At 46.2% G+C, this 15,311-nt stretch overlaps 1 protein-coding gene across 1 annotated transcript in view; it reads left to right on the top strand.

Moving 5' to 3' along the window:
* Nucleotides 1-14,946, top strand: part of LOC146027078 (very-long-chain enoyl-CoA reductase-like) — a 76,584-nt gene extending 61,638 nt beyond the window's left edge. The window contains exons 8-13 of the mRNA XM_083158076.1: nucleotides 10,479-10,551; nucleotides 10,642-10,685; nucleotides 11,762-11,819; nucleotides 12,265-12,353; nucleotides 13,036-13,081; nucleotides 13,799-14,946. Of these exons, the coding sequence (XP_083014202.1) occupies nucleotides 10,479-10,551; nucleotides 10,642-10,685; nucleotides 11,762-11,819; nucleotides 12,265-12,353; nucleotides 13,036-13,081; nucleotides 13,799-13,926 (438 nt within the window). The 3' untranslated portion in view covers nucleotides 13,927-14,946. The remainder of the gene's footprint in view (nucleotides 1-10,478; nucleotides 10,552-10,641; nucleotides 10,686-11,761; nucleotides 11,820-12,264; nucleotides 12,354-13,035; nucleotides 13,082-13,798) is intronic.
* Nucleotides 14,947-15,311: the final 365 nt, after the last annotated feature.

Raw genomic sequence — 15,311 nt, 5'->3', positions numbered from 1 at the left:
CAGGGAGGAGGAGGCGGAGCCCCGCAGCAGCAGCCGGGAACATCAGGAGGGGGAAAGACGCTCACCCCCACTGGCAGCTTTGCAGGGTGGTACAGAGCGGCTGACGTTAGTGCATCCTGCCCAAGGTGAGAATAATCTGTACCCGGACTCTGATGCACGGTGAGATTTTTCCTGTGCGTTTTGAACTTTATCGCAACGGATCGATTGCGATTTGCGTGCGATGCGATTAGAAGACAGTACAAAAAGTATGTGCAACAAATACTGTGCGATGAGATGCCAGTGGGAGCGCGCACCGCATCGCATGGTGCAATCGCACCGTGTATGGGCACCTATTACTGTAACTGCCATGAGCATCCCATCAGTTTCTCAAGTAGTTTTAATTCCAAAATATCATTACTTACAGTTCTTTACAAATCCATCTCTTTTCCTCTTTGATGAACACTGTGGGCCACTTGGTGAAGGCGGCTACTGCCACAGCTTCTGCAGCTGTGGGGAACAAGTGAGCCGTCACCGTAATAGATAGAGGGAGGTGTACTGCGCTCTATCATATCACACCAGTGGCAGCTGCACAGACACCAATTGCCTATGTCAGGTCAGCTATAATATTGATTTCCTTACAGTAGCTGCACTCACCTTCCTTATTAGCAGCTATAATTGTTACTAATCTGTGTTATAAATTCACTTGTCCCCCACTAGATTCTAAACTCATTTTAGCTTGGCCATATTTTCCTTCTGTTTTATGTAATTGTTTGATTTTTATTTGTATTATGGCACAATGCTGCATTAAAAAGAATACAAATAATAGTGATATAATACATGTATCCTATTACGTGATGCTGCTAATAGTTTTTCATCAGTGTCTAGACCTTTATAACGCTGATATAACTGAAGGACTGCTGCTGTGTCTATACACATATATAAGAAAAAAAACAGAAGTGTTATTTTGCTAGTGTTCATTGTGAGGTTCTGGGAAATACAGGAGCAGCACAAGAACAGGACACATAAGCCACTTCTCTCATATATTGTGGTGTTCTAAATGCACAATTCCGCACCACTTCAGAACGCAGGGTATAAGTGATTGGGTAAACGTTACGTTTTGGGAGAAACAAAGAAAAACCATACAAATAAAGTGAAATATTTTATTTCTGCAGATACATTAGTATCTTTGGTCTGTAGCTGAAGGACTTATTAGCAGCAGTACCTAGAATCTTTCTGGTGGATGATTTAGCCTTGTGGCTCCGACTCTCTGGGGCTCACTGTCTCATACAGTGCCAGAGGTCTCCAGTACTGTAACAAGCCTGCATATCTGGTAGCACCAGCTAAGTGCCCATTTGCCCACCGCCATATCTCTCTATGAGCACATAACGGCTGACTTAGGGTGGGGAGTAAAGCAAGCAAGGGAGCAAGTTTCCACCTGCAAAGGATGTACATACATATAGGAGGTCATTCTGGTTGATTCGCAAAGCTGCGGATTGCACGCCAATATTCCCTGCATGCATGCAAATGGATGTTTAGCATAAACATCCATTTGCAGCCTTGCATGCAAGGGTGAAATCATTCGAATGATTTTGCAAATCTAAATCAGTCTCTGCTCATGTGCATACACAGAGTGGAGAGGGCTGTGGGACGCTGGCAGCCCCATTAGCATAAGGGAATGCCCAGCGTTTCATGGATGTGATACTACAGAGATGTGTGGGGGATTGATGTGATACTACATAGATGTCGGAGGGGGGGGGGGTGTTACTACAGAGATGATGATTGGAGATGTGTTACTACAGAGGATGCTGGGGAAGTGATACTGCATACTGTAGATGTCAGAGGGGGTGTGATACTACAGAGATGTCGAGGGGGGGGGGGGTGATACTACAGAGCTGTCGGGGAGGGGGGGGGGTGATACTACAGAGATGATGATTGGAGATGTGTTACTACAGAGGATGCTGGGGAAGTGATACCTGCATACTGTAGATGTCAGAGGGGGTGTGATACTACAGAGATGTCGAGGAGGGGGGGGTGATACTACAGAGCTGTCGGGGAGGGGGGGGTGATACTACAGAGATGATGATTGGAGATGTGTTACTACAGAGGATGCTGGGGAAGTGATACTGCATACTGTAGATGTCAGAGGGGGTGTGATACTACAGAGATGTCGGGGAGGGGGGGGTGATACTACAGAGATGTCGGGGGGGATGATACTACAGAGATGATGGTTGGGGATGTGTTCAGGGCTGATGTAACCTCTTTGAGCGCCCCAGGCACCCGTCCCGTCCCCCGCCCCCCTCCTCTCTGACCCGGTCCCGGTGGGGGGGGGGGGGGTGGGGGGGGTTGGGGGATGCGCCCACCGTGTACCTTCTCCATGGCAGGGGGGCGGGGTACTCTCCAGCTTCTCCCCACAATCACCCCCTCCTCCCCGCAGCGCGTCCGGACCGGGTCACAGGCATTTGCAGTGATCCACGGGGGGGGGGGGGGGGGGGGGGGGGGATTTGCGCGGGTGCGGCACTCTCCAGTCTTCTCCCTACACTCCCCCCCTCCTCCCCGCAGCACGTCCAGACCGGGTTAGAGACCGGAGAAGCTGCTACCACTGTGCAGCTTCTTCTGCCTCTGATCCGGTCTGGACAGGCGGGGGGGGGGGGGTGGGGGTGGAACGGGGGACAGGGGAACACTCACCTGCCTCCTTGGACCTTGGGTGTGATGCAGCCGCTTCTACAAAGTACCGCCCTCTAGTGGTGGCGCCGGCCCTGGATGTGTTACTACAGAGGATGCTGGGGAAGTGATACTGCATGCTGTGGATGTCAGAGGGGGGTGTGATACTACAGAGCTGTCGGGGAGGGGGGGGGGTGATACTACAGAGATGTCGGGGAGGGGGATGTGATACAACAGAGATGATGGTTGGAGATTTGTTACTATAGAGAATGCTGTGGATGTGATACTACAGAGATGTCGGGGAGGGATGTGTGATACTACAGAGCTGTCGGGGAGGGGGGGTGATACTACAGAGATGTCGGGGAGGGGGATGTGATACTACAGAGATGATGGTTGGAGATGTGTTACTATAGAGAATGCTGTGGATGTGATACTACAGAGATGTCGGGGAGGGGGGTGTGATACTACAGAGATGTCGGGGAGGGGGATGTGATACTACAGAGATGTCTGAGAGGGGGGTGTGATACTACAGAGATGTCGGGGAGGGGGGAGGTGATACTACAGAGATGTCGGGGAGGGGGATGTGATACTACAGAGATGATGGTTGGAGATGTGTTACTATAGAGAATGCTGTGGATGTGATACTGCAGAGATGTGTATGGATTCATGTGATACTACATAGATGTCGGAGGGGGGGGGGATACAACAGAGATGATGGTTGAAGATGTGTTACTACAGAGGATGCTGGGGAAGTGATACCTGCATACTGTAGATGTCAGAGGGGGGTGTGATACTACAGAGATGTCGGGGAGGGGGGGGGTGGTGATACTACAGAGATGTCGGGGAGGGGGGGGGGGTGATACTACAGAGATGTCGGGGAGGGGGATGTGATACTACAGAGATGATGGTTGGAGATGTGTTACTATAGAGAATGCTGTGGATGTGATACTACAGAGATGTCGGGGAGGGGGGTGTGATACTACAGAGATGTCGGGGAGGGGGGTGTGATACTACAGAGCTGTCGGGGAGGGGGGGGGGGTGATACTACAGAGATGTCTGAGAGGGGGATGTGATACTACAGAGATGTCGGGGAGGGGGGGGTGATACTACAGAGATGTCGGGGAGGGGGATGTGATACTACAGAGATGATGGTTGGAGATGTGTTACTATAGAGAATGCTGTGGATGTGATACTGCAGAGATGTGTGGGATTAATGGCTTTGTCCATTAAAGAATGGCTTTTGCAAACCAACCAGAATCACCCCAATATGTCAAAGATCAACACGTAGCTAAACAGCAGGATGCAATCTGGCTGCCACTAAAGTTATATTCTAAGCCCTGAAAAGGATGCAGGTTGTCTGTAGCTCACCTTACACTTAGGACCTTATTCTGGTCCATTTGCAGCCACCGTTCGTTCGCACAGAGACCGATGTTAGACGTATACGTAGCCCCATTTCTGCGCATGTGCATACGCTGGGTGTGTGCGGCCACGGCAAACAGACTGTTCACTGGGTGTACGCACCCAAGGCTGTGGCGAATAGTCGCACTCATGGGAACACCCATCGTTTCATGGGTGTTCCCATGTAAATGCTGCTCGTTACCATGGTTATCGGGCCTTGACATTGGTGCCGGGGGCGGACAGCTGACATCACCGTATGCTAGCTGCTCGCCCACTTCCTCCCTCGGGTGCATTTAAATCTAAATTACCTTAGATATGCGTGCACATTTCACATCATTCGATGGTCGGTGAACACACGCTGCGAGGGAGGGGGGGGGGGGGGCAGGCGTACCAGCATTCGCAGGGCAGGTTCTGATTTTCCTAGAGATCTGGGCATATGCAATCTAGTCTGCCAGAGTCTATTCTGCAAATGCGTTTGCAAGTGAGAAGGGAACAAAGAGATATCATACAGGCCCCCTCATCTCTGAAACCACCACTGGTGACTCCAATGCCCTTCTACTAATTGTAGTACTACCTTACCATACCAGATTTCTGGAATGGAGTGGGGCGGCTGTATCTTGTTCTTCAGACTTGAAATTTGGGTTTGGGCTCTAACAAAAATGCTGAGCATCACACTTTCAGCCTACGACTGGCAGGGAGGACCAACAACCAGCAGCTTTGTCAGAAAAAAACTGCCAAGTTCTGTATGAGCAAGAATACACTCACATATTATCTGCAGTAACATAGCTCTCCCAACATCTGTGTAATATCACATCCGCATTGTCATCTCTGAAGTATCACATCCCCCTGCCCCCCCCCCCCCCCGACATCTCTGCAGTATCACATCCCCCTCCACCAGCAGTGGGGCAGATGTAACATGTGCAGAGAGAGTTACAGTTGGGTGAGGTGTGTTCAAACTGAAATCTAAATTGCAGTGTAAAATAATGCAGCCAGTATTTACCCTTCACAGAAACAAAATAACTCACACAAATCTAACTCTCTCTGCACATGTTACATCTGCCCCACCTGCAGTGCACATGGTTTTGCCTATTAAAGAAGGAGTTTGCTTTTGCAAACCAACCAGAATTACCCCCATTGTGCCTGTGGTATGTCATTGCCCGTTACGGGGCATGTATCTAAAGTCAGCTGTGAGCCCTAGTGTACAAAAACATGGCTCTGGTCTCAGGGTGCAGCCCAGCATCTTCATACCAAGCAATCACAAGAACGGGGGTCTAAGCGGTAAGGCCAGGCACCTACCTGTAAGGTCATGCCTCTAGTCAGTGAGGCCACACCCCCTTTTGCCGACATACGGAGTTGTCCTGTGTAATGCTGCACTGGATGCGGATACAGGTAGGAGTGTTACTGTTGCCAATAAGGACGAAACAATGTTGCTGTATGGCCTGTAACATTCTGGCTACGTCCCTGTGAAGTTACATGAATGAGGGCTGCTGTAGTTTGGTATTGTCCCACATGATATATGGAAACCTAAAGATTGTAACCTTCCTTATTAGCAGCTATAATTGTTACTAATCTGTGTTATAAATTCACTTGTCCCCACTAGATTCTAAACTCATTTTAGCTTGGCCATATTTTCCTTCTGTTTTATGTAATTGTTTGATTTTTATTTGTATTATGGCACAATGCCGCATTAAAAAGAATACAAATAATAGTAATATAATACATGTATCCTATTACGTGATGCTGCTAATAGTTTTTCATCAGTGTCTAGACCTTTAGAACACTGATATAACTGAAGGACTGCTGCTGTGTCTATACACATATGTAAGAAAAAAACAGAAGTGTTATTTTGCTAGTGTTCATTGTGAGGTTCTGGGAAATACAGGAGCAGCACAAGAACAGGGACACATAAGCCACTTCTCTCATATATTGTGCTGTTCTAAATGCACAATTCCGTGCCACTTCAGAACGCAGGGTATAAGTGATTGGGTAAACGTTACGTTTTGGGAGAAACAAAGAAAACCATACAAATAAAGTGAAATATTTTATTTCTGCAGATACATTAGTATCTTTGGTCTGTAGCTGAAGGACTTATTAGCAGCAGTACCTAGAATCTTTCTGGTGGATGATTTAGCCTTGTGGCTCCGACTCTCTGGGGCTCACTGTCTCATACAGCGCCAGAGGTCTCCAGTACTGTAACAAGCCTGCATATCTGGTAGCACCAGCTAAGTAAAGAGTGCCCATTTGCCCACCGCCATATCTCTCTATGAGCACATAACGGCTGACTTAGGGTGCGGAGTAAAGCAAGCAAGGGAGCAAGTTTCCACCTGCAAAGGATGTACATACATATAGGAGGTCATTCTGGTTGATTCGCAAAGCTGCGGATTGCGCAGCTTTGCGGGTCAGCCAAACGCCCCCCTGCACGCCGATATTCCCTGCATGCATACGAATGGATGTTTAGCGGCCGCCGCTTCGTACGGTACTACAAAGTACCAGCCTCTAGTGGTGGCGCCAGCCCTGGATGTGTTACTACAGAGGATGCTGGGGAAGTGATACTGCATACTGTAGATGTCAGAGGGGGGTGTGATACTACAGAGATGTCGGGGAGGGGGGGTGATACTACAGAGATGTCGGGGAGGGGGGATGTGATACAACAGAGATGATGGTTGGAGATTTGTTACTATAGAGAATGCTGTGGATGTGATACTACAGAGATGTCGGGGAGGGGGGTGGGATACTACAGAGCTGTCGGGGAGGGGGGGGGTGATACTACAGAGATGTCGGGGAGGGGGGGTGATACTACAGAGATGTCGGGAAGGGGGGTGTGATACAACAGAGATGATGGTTGGAGATGTGTTACTATAGAGAATGCTGTGGATGTGATACTACAGAGATGTGTGTGGGATTCATGTGATACTACATAGATGTCGGAGGGAGGGGGGGGTGGTGATACAACAGAGATGATGGTTGGAGATGTGTTACTATAGAGAATGCTGTGGATGTGATACTACAGAGATGTGCGTGGGATTCATGTGATACTACATAGATGTCGGGGGGAGGGGGGGGTGATACAACAGAGATGATGGTTGAAGATGTGTTACTATAGAGAATGCTGTGGATGTGATACTACAGAGATGTGTGTGGGATTTATTTATTTATTTATTTACAGGTTCTTATATAGCGCAGCAGATTCCATTGCGCTTTACAATAGTAGACAGTGATAAAACAAACTGGGTAACAACATACAGACTTGGAGGTAGGAGGGCCCTGCTGCAAGCTTACAATCTATAGATTCATGTGATACTACATAGATGTCGGGGGGGGGGGGGGGTGATACAACAGAGATGATGGTTGGAGATGTGTTACTATAGAGAATGCTGTGGATGTGATACTACAGAGATGTGTGTGGGATTCATGTGATACTACATAGATGTCGGGGGGGGGGGGGTGATACAACAGAGATGATGGTTGGAGATGTGTTACTATAGAGAATGCTGTGGATGTGATACTACAGAGATGTGTGTGGGATTCATGTGATACTACATAGATGTCGGGGGGGGGGGGGTGATACAACAGAGATGATGGTTGGAGATGTGTTACTACAGGATGCTGGGGAAGTGATACTGCATACTGTAGATGTCAGAGGGGGGTGTGATACTACAGAGATGTGGGGGGGGGGAGGTGATACTACAGAGATGATGGTTGGAGATGTGTTACTACAGAGGATGCTGGGGAAGTGATACCTGCATGCTGTAGATGTCAGAGGGGGGGGGGGGGGTGATACTACAGAGATGTCGGTGAGGGGGATGTGATACTACAGAGATGTCGGGGAGGGGGGGGTGTGATACTACAGAGATGTCGGTGAGGGGGATGTGATACTACAGAGATGATGGTTGGAGATGTGTTACTACAGAAGATGCTGGGGAAGTGATACCTGCATGCTGTAGATGTCAGAGGGGGGGGGGGGGGTGATACTACAGAGATGTCGGTGAGGGGGATGTGATACTACAGAGATGTCGGGGAGGGGGGGGGGTGATACTACAGAGATGTCGGTGAGGGGGATGTGATACTACAGAGATGATGGTTGGAGATGTGTTACTATAGAGAATGCTGTGGATGTGATACTGCAGAGATGTCTGGGATTAATGGCTTTGTCCATTAAAGAATGGCTTTTGCAAACCAACCAGAATCACCCCAATATGTCAAAGATCAACACGTAGCTAAACAGCAGGATGCAATCTGGCTGCCACTAAAGTTATATTCTAAGCCCTGAAAAGGATGCAGGTTGTCTGTAGCTCACCTTACACTTAGGACCTTATTCTGGTCCATTTGCAGCCACCGTTCGTTCGCACAGAGACCGATGTTAGGCGTATACGTAGCCCCATTTCTGCGCATGTGCATATGCTGGGTGTGTGCGGCCACGGCAAACAGACTGTTCACTGGGTGCACGCACCCAAGGCTGTGGCGAATAGTAGCACTCATGGGAACACCCATCGTTTCATATAGATATGCGTGCACATTCCACATCATTCGATGGTCGGGGAACACACGCTGAGGGGAGGGGGGGCAGGCGTACCAGCATTCGCAGGCCGGGTTATTATTATTATTATTTTATTTAAAAGGTGTCACAAGTGTTTCGCAGCGCCGTACAAAGGAACAATACAGGGGGCCTTATTCTGATCGGTGCGGATTTCTCCGCATGCGGTCGTCCCGCCGATGGTGATCGTCTGCGATTTCGCCGCACGTATTCTTGACACGCCGCACAGGGGGCGTAGAGGGGCGTGAGGGGCTACTTAGCCTCATTACCCTATGCATACGCCCCGCGTTTCATGGGCGTTCCCATGCAAACGCGGGGCGTATGCATGGTAATGAGGCGTGACGCGTGTGTAGGGGGCGGGCAGCTGACATCGCCGGGTGTCAGCTGCCCGCCCCCATACATGATTTCACACGGACAAGTGTCCGTGTGGTCTTGTGTGGCGGGACCTGGTGGAGCGTGCGGCCCTGCATTCGATGTTCGGCGACCATCGAATGCAGGGGCTGCTCCCAAGACGGAGGAGGCGTATCCCCGTCCAATTTCATGCGGATCGCCACATATCCGCGTACGGACGGAGGTGGCGATCTGTATGGAAGGTGGGGATTCGCCTGCACGGTCGTGGCCGCATATTCTGATCGGGCCGCACCGATCAGAATAAGGCCCAGGGAGACAAAGCTTGGCATAACATTGAATAAATAACAAAAATACTGTACAAATAAAGAGTACCACAGTTCAATACACATGTATTGGGTTCTGATTTTCCTAGAGATCTAGGCATATGCAATCTAGTCTGCCAGAGTCTATTCTGCAAATACGTTTGCAAGTGAGGAGGGAACAAAGAGATATCATACAGGCCCCCTCATCTCTGAAACCACCACTGGTGACTCCAATGCCCTTCTACTAATTGTAGTACTACCTTACCATACTAAATTTCTGGAATGGAGTGGGGCGGCTGTATCTTGTTCTTCAGACTTGAAATTTGGGTTTGGGCTCTAACAAAAATGCTGAGCATCACACTTTCAGCCTACGACTGGCAGGGAGGACCAACAACCAGCAGCTTTGTCAGAAAAAAACTGGCAAGTTCTGTATGAGCAAGAATACACTCACATATTATCTGCAGCAACATAGCTCTCCCAACCTCTCTGTAATATCACATCCGCATTGACATTTCTGAAGTATAACATCCCCCTGCCCCCCCCCCCCCCCCGACATCTCTGCAGTATCACATCCCCTTCCACCAGCAGTGGGGCAGATGTAACATGTGCAAAGAGAGTTACAGTTGGGTGAGGTGTGTTCAAACTGAAATCTAAATTGCAGTGTAAAATAATGCAGCCAGTATTTACCCTTCACAGAAACAAAATAACTCACACAAATCTAACTCTCTCTGCACATGTTACATCTGCCCCACCTGCAGTGCACACGGTTTTGCCTATTAAAGAAGGAGTTTGCTTTTGCAAACCAACCAGAATTACCCCCATTGTGCCTGTGGTATGTCATTGCCCGTTACGGGGTATGTATCTAAAGTCAGCTGTGAGCCCTAGTGTACAAAAACATGGCTCTGGTCTCAGGGTGCAGCCCAGCATCTTCATACCAAGCAATCACAAGAACGGGGGTCTAAGTGGTAAGGCCAGGCACCTACCTGTAAGGTCATGCCTCTAGTCAGTGAGGCCACACCCCCTTTTGCCGACATACGGAGTTGTCATGTGTAATGCTGCACTGGATGCGGATACAGGTAGGAGTGTTACTGTTGCCAATAAGGACGAAACAATGTTGCTGTATGGCCTGTAACATTCTGGCTACGTCCCTGTGAAGTTACATGAATGATGGCTGCTGTAGTTTGGTATTGTCCCACATGATATATGGAAACCTAAAGATTGTTTTAGAATATAACTGTCAGATTATTTTACAGAACTGCTTCTACTACTGGGGATTTGCAGCATGGCTTGCGTACTATATTAATCATCCTCTATACACTCCGCCCAGTAAGTCTGAGCAATGACATATTTTGGAATAAAGTTTTACAGTGAAATCTTCAAAATCCATAATTTGTTTTTTGTTTTAATGTTTTGCAGCTTATGGAAAAAAGCAGATAAGCTTGTCTATGATCATGTTTCTGGTGGGTATTATGTGTGCTTTATATAGATAGATAGATAGATAGATAGATAGATAGATAGATAGATAGATAGATAGATAGATAGATAGATAGATAGATAGATAGATAGATAGATAGATAGATAGATAGATAGATAGATGGAGAGGGAGGGAGAGTGTTGTCTATGCAAGTAGAATAAAGGTGGCCATATACACTAATGCATATGTATGGGCCATCCGACTCCCTTTAGCTGCCTGCGACCTTCTCGGGTGGCAGGAGCGCATGCAAGACATCGTATGCGGTCCTTTCACATGCTATGTATCGCATGCGACCCACTCCCAAAGCTCTGGAAAGTTTTGCATGTACCTGATAGGCAACAGCACCTATAGATGGTGTTACCTAATAGAAGTCTATGGGTTTCTTTGTGCATAGTACCATAAGAGTGATCCAATAGGATCCCCCCCCCCCCCCCCTTCAGTGTCGCCTGGGTTTTCACATGGGCTGTCCGATGGCCTTGTATGTACAGAAAGACTCCAAGGCCATAAACCTGGATGTCCGTATATTGCAAAAGATAGCTCTTGTTGTAAGAGCTGAACTTTGCACTTTTAATTGCAAATCTACATGCATAACAGCGTTCTTTATGCTACTATACATGTAGCGCTGCCCATAGACGGTCCGTTCCCGGACCGTCCGTTCTGTACTATGAGATGCGCGCTCCCGCGCATCTCATTGTACGGTACAAAAAGTATGTGCTGCACATACTTTTTGTACTAGCTGGTTATCACATCGCATTGCATTGCATGCACACTGCATGCACAAGGCATGCAATGCGATGCGTACTATATAAGTCCTAAACGGACCGTGTATGGGCAGCTTAAGTGTCAGAATGCTTTGCAGTTGCATGATCCATCCCAATATACAGTTCCTACAATGTCATTAGTGACCATGCTAAATGTCTAGGTGTTATACAACATAGAAGTTTCCACTTTCTGTATTTAGCATCTAACTTAGTTATTCTTGCTTCTCACAATTACTTATTGTTATCAAATTCTGCAACTGTAAATCGTGTACACTGTTAATTAGTTTTCTCTTCTTTTCAGATGTGTGAAACTGGTAATTTCTCCATCCATGTAGCATTGAGTAATCTGAGACTAGATGGTACTTAACTTTTGTTATATGTTATATGTTACATGTGGTGAAAGAGGCGAGGTTGTTTGGATGATTGTGTATAAAGGCCCTTATTCTGGTCCGTTTGCACAGGGACTGATGATTGGCCTATGCGCAGCCACATTTCTGCGCATGTGCATACACCGGGTGCGTGCCACCACGACGGTGCACACACCCAACATTGTGGGGGGGAGGGCATGGTTTGGCGGCAGACAGTTGCACTGGGCATACCCATTGAAATCGGCCGGTGATGCTTAATTTCTAAGCGATGTAGACGGATCGCTTAGAATATAGGCAAAAATTGCCCCGTGTGTATGCCCCTTTAGAGCCACCTGCCACTGAATGAGTGTTACCACACTGCTACAGGTTTGCACATAGGTTCAGTGAGTCTCGTGCTTGGTAAGGCGATTGATGGTTATTGTTTTTGGCCTCTTAGGTTGCAAATCACGGAGGTTTCCCTTCCCAACACGAAACCCTTTTACTTGGCTATTTTTCTTTGTGTCATGTCCTAACTACACCTATGAGGTAAGTGTTTGAAGCTCATCATGCACAAAGAAAATGGAAGTGTCATTATTTGCCTATATGACGGGTATATTAACATTAAATGTATAAGATTGTCCTCTAGCACAGTGTTTCGGTAGCAGCAATTTATTTGGTTGAACCAATTTGAGAATGTATCTAATTGACTTAATAGCAACGCAATACAGTACCACACCACAACAAGCTGTATGCCTTTACTTAGTGCCCCCTAAAGTTAAAGTAAGATTTGTATGCACTAATGATTTAATTGGATCAAAATGTCTGATGTTTTATAATTAGTTATTATTTCAGTGTAAGCAAAGACCTTTATTTATAATAGTCATCTTCTTCTTCTATACGTCATTATATTAAAGAGTCCCTGTATTATCTAATCGATGATACAAATATATTGGGTGAAATTTAATAGGATGAGAGATTCAGAAAGTGAGAGATTTGATAAGAAATCTCCAGGTTTTTTTAAAGTGGCAACCATTTACACTGCAAAATCAGTTTGATTTTGCAATGTAAACGATTGCCACTTGTACCCATTGTATTTAGGTATTGGATAGAGAAGTGTTGGACCTTCATTGTCTCCATAGGATGGAGTGTTAACTAAACTAGAAACATGTAGTGTATATTTTGAAGGTGTTGTGTGTAAGGTTCTACAATGTAATGTTATTTCTTCTAGGTGGGGAGCTGGATTAGTTTCACTGTGATGACCCAGTGTTTCCCAGGTAAGAATTAGCACCCAGAATTCACACTACTTGGGGCCCAATTCAGAGATGAGTACAAACACGATTTTGTGTGCAACTAAGTGATGATTGGTGGTCTCCGCATGCATCTAAGTCACACTGCTCATTTTCCACAATGGTTTTGTTGACAGAAAGGAATAATTTTGCAAAGTGATTGACAGTCATGGAGGGGAGTTTGGGGTAGTTGCAGGCAGTAGCGGCGTGTTGAGAGCGTTTTGGAAGCATGTTTGAGGCTGCAATCTCATACACAGCTGCACTGCCTCCAGCATCTTACTTCCGGTGACTGATACTGAGGGGGAAATTTAATGGGATGTGAGATTCAGAAAGTGAGAGATTTAGTAAGAAATCTCCAGGTTTTTTTTTAAGTGGCAATCATTTACACTGCAAAACCAGTTTGATTTTGCAGTGTAAATGATTGCTGCTTAAAAAAAACCTGGTGATTTCTTACCAAACCTCTCACTTTCTGAATTTCTCATCCTACTAAATTTCACCCTGAATCTTTGTATGCTGGGATTTGCAAAGCCACAGTTGAGCATCTTTATACAACTCCAGGTAGCTGTGACATTAGGATATTATCACACAGTACTGTACCTGTTTAGCTGCCAGTGTATCTGCTTATCTCTGAATAAGGTCCTTCGTGTCGTTAATCCATAAATCCCTGTATTTTAACCTGAAACCAGTTCTGTTTTGTCCTCACAGTTGGACTATTTACTCTTATCGGTTTCATTCAAATGACAATTTGGGCAAGGGAGAAACATTATCGATATCTGAAGGACTTCAAAGACTATCCCAGACTACGGATGTCAATCATCCCCTTTTTGCTGTGACAGGCAAAGAGAACATTTGTACCACGTTTTCTTTTTTGATACTATAATATGTAAGAAATATAAATGTAATCAAATCATTTTTAAAATAGATTTTTTTATGGCTCTTTCTGCAGATTTAAGCAGCCGGAACTTCCATTGTTTGAAAATGCCACATTTATAAATTATTAAAGTAACAACAAAATTGAATGACACGTGCCAATGCTTAATTTATTTGCACTAATGCAGTACAGGGGTGCGGAATAAATCCTAAACCAGATTTAGGATGTACTGTTTATCTTCACTCTAAGTCAGAGTTTACCACACTCTGCCATCCCAGGGTTGAAGGATATCCTTGCTTACTCCTTAGAGCAGTGGTTCCCAAACTTTTTTGAATCACGGCACCCTAGAGCATCAAAATATTTTCAAGGCACCTCTAGGCCAAATGCTTCTTATCGAAAAATTCAGATATTTTTTTTTTAATTAAGTGCATTGTGTTTATATGTCACAGTTATCTGGTGAGGGACAGGATTTGCTTCTGTTTGTCCACATATATTATGATTGGCAGCCACAAGCCCTGGTTTTGTCTGGTACATTGACCATAAATAATATGAATTGATCCTGGTCCACCAACCGAAGGCACCCCTGCAAGTGTCCTGAGGCACCCCAGGGTGCCTAGGCACACAGTTTGGGAACCACTGCCTTAGAGGGACAACTTTGCTGTGAGAGATGCAGTGGCGTAAGTTTGTCCCAGTTGCCCGGAGGCAAGATTAATATTGGTGCCCCCCTGCCCCTCACACACACAACCTTAAATTTTACATTGTATATATATTTTCTGAAATGTATGTGCTCTCTATATATATCTATATATATTTAGAGAGAGAGGTAGAGAGATAGAAAGAGAGAATACATATTTCAGAACTCCATTACAAAAGAGATATTGACAGTTTCCAATTAACTGATTTAAACTTGCCGGAGAGGAGTAGTGCCCCCTTGGGAGCAGGAGCCCGGCGGCAGATGCCTCCATTGCCTCCCAGAGTTCTGCCTCTGGAGAGATGTGCAGAATGTCCGCTAAAAATGCCAGTGTCGCTCCTGTTTTTTATTTTTGGCACAATATTTAACTAAACTTCAAATCACTTGCCGGCAATAACTAAAGTGATTCTTGTTCCTTGACCACGACCCTGGTATTTTTAGTGGATAGTGTGCCCATCTTTCACAGCAATGTTAGCTCTCTAAGGATTAAGCACAGATGCTTTAATTAGTACCTAAGTCAATTTGATTTCACCATCTGGATAAGCATGGATATCCTTACAGTCTGGACATTTTGGGAAACTCTGCTATAAGGTTATATAACTCATTTGTTTGCTTGGTGTAAAAGTCAGGCTTTATATCAAGTCATGTACAGGTTA

This window comes from Crinia signifera, chromosome 8 (genome assembly GCF_055691185.1).
Source record: "Crinia signifera chromosome 8, ASM5569118v1, whole genome shotgun sequence".
NCBI classification, from domain to species: domain Eukaryota; kingdom Metazoa; phylum Chordata; class Amphibia; order Anura; family Myobatrachidae; genus Crinia; species Crinia signifera.
The sequence above is the reverse complement of the archived record's forward strand: the minus strand, read 5'-3'. Positions and strand labels throughout refer to the sequence as shown.